Source organism: Cololabis saira, chromosome 8, assembly GCF_033807715.1.
Source record: "Cololabis saira isolate AMF1-May2022 chromosome 8, fColSai1.1, whole genome shotgun sequence".
In the NCBI taxonomy this organism is placed as follows: Eukaryota; Metazoa; Chordata; class Actinopteri; order Beloniformes; family Belonidae; genus Cololabis; species Cololabis saira.
In genome coordinates, this window is record NC_084594.1 from 18,652,034 (window position 1) to 18,664,153 (window position 12,120).

Consider the following 12,120-nt stretch of genomic DNA (forward strand, 5'->3'; position numbering starts at 1 on the left):
GTATCTCTGCTCTTGATAATGTTTCTGCCTATTGTTCCTCCCAGCAATGACGTGAATGTTCTGCCCATCATAACAAGGTTGAGAGGTGTTCGACAGAGATTGTTATGCCAGTCTCAAAAGATTTCTTTGTGCTTGGGTTGAGCCCCCGTTATGTGACTGAGCAAAGCTCCAGATTAAGCAAGTGATTAGTAAAATGAAAACGATGCCAAGCTGAAGTTGTCAGCTGACCCACAAATGCTTTAAACGACTGAACATCCATGTAATTTAATATAAATGTTCATGAGATAAAAAACATTCTTTCCGAATGCTTTGGTACAGTAAATATAATATGAGACATTCAGAAGTATCATTCACCATGACTACTGAATTAATAAATGTAAAGAATAAATAAGCAATGTTGTAACTGCAGCCAAGGAATGAGAGCATATTTGTTACTGACACGCTGATAGCTGACATACTGTAAACTTTAAAAAGACATTTTTAAGATACAGTTCTACACAAGTCATAATCCTCCAATATTTACCTTTGTAAAAGGTAAAACTCTAAAGTACAAAAGAAAGACACAATAATTAGCTCTTGTTATTTAAAACTGAGTTAAAGATAATATGAGGTCGAGGCAGGCTGAGTTAATTCATACCGAGTTGTTGTTATTAAAGATCAGCTCCACGTTTAAACACTTCTGATCAAATGTCAGCTTAAAAGTATCTAATTTAAGGGAGTATTTGGGTCTGGCTACATCATCACGGTACGGATGGATAGTGGTACATCAGCACAACAGATGAGACGATTGTTTCACTCAGCTTCATTCGGGTTGCAGGTTTGTAATTACGACCGAAACAAGTGTAAAACTGCCACAACAAAGGATAAACGAAACTGACTCGTGGTTGGTCAGGTGCAGCTCAGAGAACTGGAAGCTCAAATGTAGGAAACGAAAACTCTTTCAGGATTTGGAGAAAAACAGCAATTTTGAATAAATGTCAGCAGAATCCCTATGTTGGGTGTCATTCATTAAGCTGCTGAAGGAATTCTTCAAAATTTCAAGGCTATTTTTGTCACTTACCCTCAACTAAAGGCTGATGGAAGCAAGGAGATGGCTTAAGAGAGTATTGTATGAAAATAAAGGTTTATATCAGCTATAATCTGGCTAGTTGAGCCAACAAAGAGAATTTAGGGCCATCTCTCAAAAGTGTGATGAACATTTTTAAGATGAATAAATATAATACTTGGAAGATCTGTCTTAATTAGCAGATACAGCGCGCATGTGAGACCTAACCCTCAGTCTTACGCCTCTGAAGATATTCGCCTTCTGTCCAACAAACCTGTCCATTTAACCTGAAAAAGATATGGACCCTCTGTCCCGAGGAATAAATAATTAAAAGCAGAGGAGATCAATCACAGAATGTAAAATATGTGAATAATGTGAAAAATATATTGTCGTTTGGAAGTTAAATTGACCAGATGGGAAGAAATACATTTGACTGTAGACAATCAGAGTCAAAGAGATGTTAAAAAAACAATAAGAGAGCGGGACAACACAGCACATTTCTGAAGGAATCCTCAGCACCACAGCTATGTTGTAAAGAGCCAGCATATGGAGTTAAAACAGTCATTTAATTAAACCAGACAAGTATTAAACCTTCACATCAGCAGCCGGTAACGCTCCACAAAATATTACGACATACGGACGCCTCTTGTACTCTATATATCGTTGTTTAGTCTAATTTGGTTAAAACTGAATGTTACATTGAAGAGTGTCACTATTTCATTCACAAAAACATGCCTGTATTCTACTTTGGTATCCAGCTGGTTGAAATGTACAGATGTTACCAAAGAAACGTCTTTAATGCAAATGTTTAAAATTATGGTGAACTCAAAAATTTAGTTTGAATCAGCAAAGAGAGATATACACTCATTGGAGACTTTATTAGGTACACCTGGTATATTTCAGTAAGTAGCCTAAACCAGGTGAGTGCGTGTTAATACACTGCTTTATTACATTTACCAGGTGTATGTCAGTACTATGTATGCGCGTTTATCTCTGTAAAGAAGACTGCTGTGCTTAGTCAAAGCACACAACCTGTATTAGCCTTTAATTTATGAAAAGATAATTGCAAAACAATACAAAACTGACTAGTTTTCTGCTTTCACAGTTGAACCTCCATTTCCAATTCTAAGAACTAGTTGGCTGGGTTGATAACGCCACTTAGCTGACTGGATGGTAGATTTGAAGGTGGCTGCTAATGACCTCTGAAAGCTGCTCTAACTGCAAATCACACAGGATTATTTTATTATGATAATGCTTATTTCTGTATACATGTAGGCCTTGAAAGTTTGCAACATTTTGTGTCTTTGTCATGTTGGTTTTTGCCCCAAAAATGATAAAAGACATTTTTAAACCATGGTTCATTCTCATTTCCTTCCTGAGATCTTAAGTGAAACAAAAGTTTGTCCAAAAAAATGCAAAAAAAAAAAAGAATTAGAAGCACAAACACAAGTGTGGGTGAAGTTTGCCTTCAGGCTCTATGGAGGAAGGACTTTAGTAAGGTGGATGAGACACTAATTCCTCATTCTTGATCTCCAGGACTTCTGCTCTGCATATTTTGGTGTGGACAATTCTGGTCCTTGAAGGCCCTTGTCCTGTAGATGTCTCCCTGTTTCAACACACCCTGATACAAATGACTTGTGCAGACCTTAAAGACAAACTGATGATGAGCATTCATTTGAATCAGGTGTTAAAATGGGCAAACATCTCAAACCTGTAGAACACCCAGGTTTCAGACGTTTCTTGGTTCCAACACATCTGATATGAATGAACGGGTCATCAGCTTGTCACCAAGACCTGTGCAAGTCTGGCTCCACAGAGTGAGCTGGAGCAGGGAAACATTTAAAATATGTAGTGAACTAGGTGCTGGGGATCTAGATTGAAGACCTTTGCCTTAACGGGTAACAGTGTTTTCACAGGGAGGACTGCGATGGGTGGGTGACTGGAATGCAGGATGCCAAACCGGGGTTCCTGAGCTGTGGAAAACCCAACACCAAAGACTAATTTTATTTCAGGCTTAGTTACGCTGATTTACACTTCTTAGTTGCAGTTCAGAGGCATCAAAACATTGTTGTTAAGAGAACATTTGGGTTAAAGCAGATGCTTTCATTATAATATTAGTACGTCTTGGTTAAAAGCCTTTGAGGGAAATGTTCCCATCTGCTATAAAAAGTATTATTTGTACATTACTTCATGTTGTAATGTGCAAGTATTTGATGCTGCATGATACGTTAAATGTAGATTATGTCCTTAAAAAGCTGTCTTTGTAAACTTACTGACATCCCTGTGTGCAAACAACCCTAAAAAGGTATTTTCATATCAGTTGCCAGTAGAACGGCTTGTTACCAAAACCCATGTGTCAAAAGCATCTGCCAAAAAATACAACAAGAATGAGAAATAGACACGCAAACAAAAATAAACCTTTATGTCTTTGCCCATCAATAAGTTACCTTCAGAGGATAACTAAACATGCATATAAACTCCAGAGACGTTTTATTATACAAACATTACATTTGACTGTAGGTACAGCTTCCTGGTAATGCACCAATGAGGTGCGACGTTAGGGCTCTCCATCAGACAGTTGAGCCAAGTGGGGATAAAAGAAGTCTCTCAAGATGCTCTGGACCTGTGCGGGCTGGAGGCTTCCTGCAGCAGGAACCAGGGCTGGATTCAGGGCTGGATTCAGAGCTGGATTCAGAGCTGGATGCAGGAGCTTTGACGGGTTGGACGCAGCAGAGCGCGCCTGGGCTGTGTGCAGACCCTCGATGGCGCTGGACAGCCAGATGAGTCTCTTCAGACTCTGGATGTTCCTGCCGCGGTCGTGCATCAGCTGGTGTTCGGTCACAGCCCGGCGGCTGCAGGGACACCGCGGTCACAGGATAGGAGATATGTCAGTGAGAGCACAGGTTCGTGAAATAAATCAATAAATACCTCGTCTAAATCCAGCTGAAGCTCTATTATAGTTGGAAAAAAAAAGATAAAGATGACATACTAAACACTTCCTTTCAATTGTAAGTGCAAGCAGAAACGGGAAACTCTAATCAGCTGCAGTTAAAAACTACGACGGAGTATTAGGGCCAAACTAAGACAAAAAAAATTGGAAATTACGAGAATAAAGTCATAATATAATGAGAATAAAGTCGTAAAATTACGTGAATAAAGTCGTAATAGAATAAAGTCGTAATATTATGAGATTAAAGTCGTAATATTACGAGAATAAAGTCCTAATATTACGAGAATAAAGTCGTAATAGAATAAAGTCGTATTATGAGAATAAAGTCGTTATATTATGAGATTAAAGTCGTAATATTACGAGAATAAAGTCGTAATATTACGAGAATAAAGTCGTAACATTACGAGAATAAAGTCGTAACATTATGAGAATAAAGTCGTAATATTATGAGAATATAATTTATGATAACTCTTCTCCCTGTGTAAAAATGAGGAATATTGAGCATTTTGTGAAGTTATAGGCTATTTATATATTTATAATATATATAATATTATGACTTTATTCTCGTAATATTACGACTTTATTCTCAAAATATTACGACTTTATTCTGGAAATATTATGTCTTTATTCTCGTAATTTTACGACTTTATTCTCATATTATTATGACTTTATTCTCGTAATATCCATTTTTTTTGTCTTAATTTGGCCCTAATACTCCGTCGTAAAAAACAGATAACAAAGTAAAAACCTTATTTAAAATGCAGATAAAACAGAATGCATTGATTTTCAAGTCATTTGCATTCAACATTTATTCAAAAAATAGAGAGATTGTAACAAAAGCAAACGTTGATTTATTTTTATTTTGAATACTTTTTCAAAACCCTTTTCAGCAAAATTCAAAAATATTATGACAGAGGGAGAGTAAATATGTAGTATCATACTTCACAACAGTCATTAAGGTTGTTGATTTTTATTTGTATGGAAATATTTACTTATTTGGCTACATGTGTTGTTGAAAAGGCTGCTGATGGAACTGTTTCCCATCTTGTCTAGGAAATGTATAGATTTTAACTCTCCATAGTCCTATTTACTTAGTGTAATCATGCTTGATATAGTGATTAGACTAGGAAAAAAAAGTAGAAAAGCACATAACAAACAGGCCGGGTCTGTCAGATCTAAAGATGGAAGATGTTTCTCAAACTCTAAAAGTCTCTGTGTAAATAGAACAATGATTTAAGAATTATGTTCTCAGTTCTGACAAAAGATTGACCATGGTCTCATCTTCCTGATCTAGCAGTAGATTAAGAATATAAAGTTCAGTGGTGGAAACAGCAACTAGCATCAGTAAAAGTTAATAAAACAATTGTCAGCTATTCTCTTCACAAAGCAGGTTTACGATACAAAGAATAAACTACAAAGAGGGTTACGGTTAGGCCATTTGTGATCCTAAAACCATTTAAAATTGATTCAAATTATTTAATGTGTGTGGATGGGTGAATCTGGCTTGTAATGTAGTGTATGCAGCCCCTTTAATATTTGATATTTAAAATAAAAAACCGTCCTGTAGTCTGAGGAAACAAGAAACAATTATTTTGAGAAATATGGTCCTGCAGGCTGAGGGGAGAGGGACCTTCTAGCTTTTCATCAGCACCTCAAAACCAGCGTCGACAAAGATGTTGTGGCGCCTTAGTTCACATTAGAAACACACGCTGAAATCCAATTTCAAAGATACATTTTGCTCTCAAAACGAAAGCAACTATCTCCTCGGTTCCCAAATGTGATGGTAAACATTATACTTCTGTCCTGACACATGTTACTCATGTCAGTTTCAAAAAGAAGCACATATTTCATCTTCTTCCTTTTTGACATATTTTTTTCTGTTTCAACATTTGATATTCTGTCTGTTTTGTTTGACTTCCACATTTAGTCATTCAACAGGTGCTTAAACTGACAAACTGAACAACACTGAAGCTTCACTTCGGCCGGCGTGAAGTGCTGACCCATTTAAGATGCAGAATCGAGACAAAACAGGTGCTGAAGTTCTGAGTCTTGGGGTTCTGAATAACTTGCAAAAACACTGTACTTTGTCCTCTTTTTTTCTCAGGGCATCTCTAACTTGTTGCAAATATGGCTATAACAAGTAGTAATAGTTTCATGTATGCAGTGAATACAAATGCAGCTCTGGTCTCACCCGTCGCTCTGTTGACACCGGCCAGTTGCAAAGATGACAAGAAGCATGACGGCAAACAACTGCACAAGCTTGTGGGACATCTGCATCATCTGCATGGAAACAGATTAAAATACATCAACAACTCTGCAAGCATGTCTTCTGTCTGGTTTTGTCAGCTTGTTCTCTGAGAACGGTAAACTGTTCAGTTTTTACTGTAACCTGAATCATGAATTTGGTGTTTTGTAATATCTCGTTGCAGCACTTATTTATTTACCCTGAACATTTGAATTAATAGTTCTCCATTTCCCTTTCACAATAATTTTCACCTAACATCTATTAATGTATGAACAATGACATCTTGTGGTAAATTCAGTGTGACATTTTGCGTGCATGAGAAAAAGAAGTGGTAAATATTTGGATGAAATCGCCCATAAATGCAGGTTTGATGAGATTATGTGGATATCTGAACATGCAGTTCTACTGCAAGTTGTTTATATTTTATGTGTATAACTGGCTTCAACATCAGCAGGAAGATACTGAGCCGCGTTTGCTCAGAGATTTGTGTTATTTGCCGGATGAAGACCACGTTAAGAAAGACTCGTGCCTTCTTTTAACTGATTATTCTGCAGAAATACTGCAAAATAGGTGTTCAACATAAAATTAATTTCAGTTTAATATGTTTTTTTACTAACATGCTCCTGTTCTAAGAGGAGAAAGAAAAGCTTTTGATGACCTTGTTGCAGAGGAGACACAGTTTGCAAATGAGATCACGCAAAGTTAAGATTTAAAACTCAGCTTTCTACATGGTCAGATTTTGAAAATATAGATATCAGATTTTAGTCCATAAGGCTGTAAGACAGAAAGGACTGATTAATCAGATGCTTATTCTAATGCTATAACATCCAGCTTTGCAAGGTTGTTTTTTTTGTTACCTGAGCTTTACAAAATAATCCAACCAAAATGTTTTAAAATAAAAAAAATCGAGAGTCGATTTTTTGTTTTTTTGCAAAAGGAGCCACAGAACTCTGGGAAAACTTGAACACAAATAACATTTATATCGGTAAGACGTACAGTCTCAGATACACAAGCATGGAAACTAGATTTTTTAGAAAAGAAGAAGAAATTAAAGGGAAAAATAAAAGTCCTTTAAATGCCCCTTAAGTGAAAATACTTACATTTGTCCCTGTTGGTTAAAGCAGCTCCTCTGACGATTAAAGTCTAAACTGACTTCCGATTTGACCTCCAGGCCTTTTATAAAGCCGTCTGACACACACACACACACACACTGACATGCACATTCACACATCACTGTTTTTGCCACCCACATTCTTAAAGAGTGACAAAAAACTGAAAAGGGAGCGTGTGATTTGCTAATGAAACAAATGTCAGGAACATCCTCTCTGACATGTGACTTTTGTCTGCAGAGAGGAAATGTCAAACATTTTCGGGGGTTATTTGTGTTAACATAACCCCCCCCACCCCCAGGCCCCCACCTCTTGTGGGTACAACACTTACTTGCATCCTTTATATAATCAGGTGTTTTGAAAAGGAGGATGAAATTCAATTGAAGGATTAACATTTTATTTTGTTTTCCAGTTTAATCCCCCACATTTATCAAAGGACAGATTCTGGCGTCTGACAAAAGAGGAATTAGGAGAAAATGGGTTGAAAGGTTTTATTGATGTTGAGAACGAAGATGCGCTGAATGAGTCAGGGCGTTGAACGTAACGCCAGCATGTGTCACCTCTGGTTTGACATGTTCTAAACACTGTCTGTAGTTCGGATGTTTGTAGCCTGGAGCGATATCAGCACTAATGAACCCCTGGACTGAAGTCTCTGGTTGCCGTGGCGCCACCACAGTCACCATCAGAAATGCAGTTGTCTTGGCAACATCCTCCAGGATGAGTTTCTATCAGGAAGAAATGTAGACCGCCATCAGAGGTTTGTAGGACGACAGAGTGGAAAAGTTACAGAAGTTGTGAGGCAGAAAAGAGAAGTAAGAAACTAAACAAAGGAGGGAAATAAAACTGTTTCTCACAGCAGGAAGAGTTTTGATCATACTTAATAAACAGAAATGAGATGTAAAACCTTTTCTGCAGCAATGTTTTTGTGAGTTTGATAAATATGTTACTGTCACAAGGTTTTTTTTAATACATTACCATAAATGTATGTTATTTTGGGGACCAGTTTTATTACAGCTGATGATTTAAAATAAAAACAAAACAAGACAAAACACCTCTTCACTGTTTAATCTGAAACCCACCAGGAAGTGAACCTCCTCACAGGAGAGCAGGATTAGCACAGATGTTCCTGCCAGCAAGCATTCCTAAATCTGGATTTCTGTCATTTGGACAATTTTTTCCTGCCTCTTTAACCGACTCCATGCTGAGAATAAACAGTGTCCATTGTTCATTGTGAACAATTGCTGTGAATTTACAGTGGATTCTTAATGTGGAGTTATTGTCTTTATTAATAGTTGTAAGCTGCAATTACATATTTACATCCTGCACGTGTAAATTAGCCATTCATTCTTTTATCTAAATAACAGTGGTTTTGTGCTGTAATATTACAGCTTAAAATCATGTTGTTTAAAAAACCTAATCCAGTCGGCTTTAAGTCACTAATGAGTGTTGAAACTAGCAAAAAAAGGAAAGAAAGAAAACATTATAATCATAAAATAAAAGCGACTAAAATGCATGTGAAATGCAAAATTAATTACAAAGCAAGTGAACTTTAAATAAGATTGATGAATGTAAAATGACTGACTAAAAAAAAAGTCAAGAAATTGGCTTCAGGTCTTTAAAGTGAGAAAAAAAATGCCTAAAAAATTGGATGTAATAAAAATGCTTGCAAAGTAATGTAAATATGTGGATTATATCATTATACATTTATTTCAGAATCTCCTTAGCTTTAAAAAACACAACCAGATACAACCATTGCAGTTCATTGGTCCACAACATGAAAATTCATACAGAGATCTGTTCTAGAAACAAGAAGAGTATAATGTGTCACTTTGTGTTTGATAATTTAAAATCATTGAGTTTTATTTTTTTTAATTAGTTGTCCAAGTCTAAAGCTGTACACACAAATCCTCCCTGCATGAAATTTAGGTTCATTATGAGTCACAACAATATTGCACTTGACCATTTTGACATGTTTAGTAAAACTCTTCATTTTTGCTTCAACCTCACCAGAGATGAGCTGAGCAGCGTGGAGTAAAGAGGGCTTAAAAGGAGCGCTTTTAACATCGGCTGTACATATGAAATTTACATGGCAGCAAATTGGCTTGTGCATACAACTTGTACAGCTGCAGCATCATCATCATCGTCATCATTTGATCTAATGACCAGCTCATTGTTGTTAAACAAATCGGTATTGACTATATGCAATTATATCACGAGCTGCTTACATCATCTTTTAAAAAAGACTATCTGATATCCGCATTTTCACTGGTTAACTGCTGGGGAAACAAACCTTTCAAGGTAGATGAACTTGGCGATTGATCTGGAAAAAGAGGCGGAAAACCAGGAGCTTTTCTAAATGAACACAGGTGGAATATAAGATATTAAAAGTTGCTTCGATCTGGTCTAAGGTTGAGTATGTCAAAATTCAGAACAATACTTAAAAATCCTCTTGATGTGGTCTTCATGTGTTTCTGCTGGTTGTGCAACAAATTGCCCCTTGGGGGATATTAAACATTAAAAAGGGGGGAAAATAGTTCATGTCAATTGCAGCTTTAACTTGATGCTTCTATTGAAACTCAGGATTTTATTGCTCTCATACAAAGCAGAGGAGAAGTAGCTAGGTTTTTAAACATGGTGGTGTCAACTGCCTCCTCCACGTTAGAACCTCAGCTGAAGAATGACAGTGGCAATAACCATCTAACCTGGAGCACATTTAAATGCATGTGTATGCAGAATTTGCTCTTATCCTGTAACGTTTTGTTAACCCCAAATTTAACTTGCAGGCATGTTTGCAGAGACACAAGTGTGGATGCAGAATTGTACTTGTTTGTTGGCTTGTTTGGCTACTGTATGTTGCAAAGCATGCTTGAAAGTTGCAGAAATCACTGACAATACTTTTTAATAATGATTATTTGATGTCACTCATTATCTTCAGGTTCCATGGAGTTGGATGATCATTTCCCATGTCCATCAAAATAATATAACAATCCAACTAATTAAGTTAGTGATAGTGTTAAAGAGTAGATTTACCTGGAAACACAAAGAGTTCCTCCAGCACTCTCTCTCTCTCTCTCGGAGGGATACAGACACTGTGTCTTGGTCAACTTCAGCCTACACCTCAGGAGATAAGAGCTGTAACTGGTCTATGTACTTGGTGTGTAACTACATATCTCATAGTTGTGTGTATAACAGAAGACATTCAATGTTACTGCTGCATGGGACAGTGTTTCTGGCCTGAAGCAAGGTCAATTACTCCTTATCCAATGCACAAAACGAGAGACATTTTAGTTGTTTACTCCAAAAATAGTTACATTATTCAATAATTTATAACCTTTATATATATATATATATATATATATATATATATATATATATATATATATATATATATATATATATATATATATACATTTTGGCAGCTGTAAACAGCAGGGTCTTACATTGGCACCCTCTTTCACCCCTTTTATTAGGATGTGAGTCTGATTAATGGTGAGGCCAGCTAAGCAGGAGTGTAGTCATGTGTAGGAGGATATATGCACCTTTTTATAAGGCATTCACACAGTCAGTATATCTGGCAGCTTTTGTTTCTGGCTTTAGATGCAGCAAGTGCTTTGCTTTTAGCCTGGGTGATGTGTCAATTCCTCATCTTTGTTTACGATTATTCTGGATCCAAATTACTGGCAACCCATCAAATAAAGAAACAAGTCTGTGTTGTGTTTCAAGTCAAGATGTTAATTCATTTAACAATATTACTTTTAAGTGATAAGGAGATATATGCTTTCATGTTATAACAAGGTTCTTGTCATATTTATACTGGAGGAGCAGGAATATTTTTTGAATGCTAATTATATCCTCAGTGTTCACATGGACAACAAACTGGACTGAAGATGTAACAGTGATGCTGAGAACTGTCTGTGAACTGATTGTGTGAAGAAGGATGCTTCATGAAATGAGAAGCATAATGGAAAACCCTGACAATCAGATAGTTATTCAACATCAAATTCCCTTCAGTGAGAGGTCTCTTCAGATCAGCTCCAACACAGATGCTACAGGATATCCTTCCTCCCGTCAGCCTTCCATCACAAGTCTCTAAAGAAACTTAGATAATGAAAGTTACAAAAACATCTCATTTCCTTTCAGGACTAGGAAAGTATTATTGAATGGATTAAAACATGCAGTCCAAAGTCCAAAATGTTACAAAAATATTAGATGAATGGGCATATTCAGGGTAATAAATCAATTTAATTGTGCCTTCTTAAAGATACTTGTGTCTTCATCAGTCAAAAGATGGTGTGTGTGACCCAAACACCAGCGTTGGATCAGGGAGGCCATAGCAATCAGGAAGCGGGGCCCCAGGACCATCAACAGGGACGAGGGAGCCAACATGCTCTCTCCCACCTGGAGCAGCATCCTGGACAGCAGAGGGCGTGACTCACCTGTCAAATCTGACACATGAGTCACGCCTCCTTTTTAACATCAGCTGATAAATGACAGGTCACACACACCATCTTATGTCTTTGATGAAGGCGAAAGGAATCGCCGAAACATGTAAGGTAATTAAAAAACCTAAAAATGTTTTTGTCTGGGGTGTTTTTGAGTCAGATGATTATCGTTTTTGTTTAATGGAATCAACGGTACATCTTTTTTGGTACTGTCATGTTGTCTGCCTTTTGGAGGGAGGTTCAAAGGATGTGTGCTGTAATGAAGTTGTGCTTTAAATGTGATTTATTCTCTGTTATAATGGGTAATGTTACAGAGACAAGCAATTATA

General features: G+C 36.9%; 1 protein-coding gene across 1 annotated transcript; it reads right to left on the reverse strand.

Moving 5' to 3' along the window:
• Window positions 1-3,452: 3,452 nt before the first annotated feature.
• Window positions 3,453-7,459, reverse strand: pth4 (parathyroid hormone 4). The gene is made up of 3 exons (XM_061728470.1): window positions 7,341-7,459; window positions 6,187-6,275; window positions 3,453-3,897 (listed from the first exon to the last, which is right to left on the reverse strand). Exons 2-3 carry the CDS (start codon window positions 6,273-6,275, stop codon window positions 3,603-3,605), a joined length of 384 nt encoding a protein of 127 aa, XP_061584454.1. The 5' UTR covers window positions 7,341-7,459; the 3' UTR covers window positions 3,453-3,602.
• Window positions 7,460-12,120: the final 4,661 nt, after the last annotated feature.

What these genes read in the sequence shown, in the direction of transcription:
- pth4 (XM_061728470.1), bottom strand. Translation starts at nt 6,275, where the DNA reads ATGATGCAGATGTCCCACAAGCTTGTGCAGTTGTTTGCCGTCATGCTT. An exon ending in CGGTGTCAACAGAGCGACGG is followed by an intron (nt 3,898 to 6,186) that starts GTGAGACCAGAG and finishes GTGTCCCTGCAG; the next exon opens with CCGCCGGGCTGTGACCGAAC.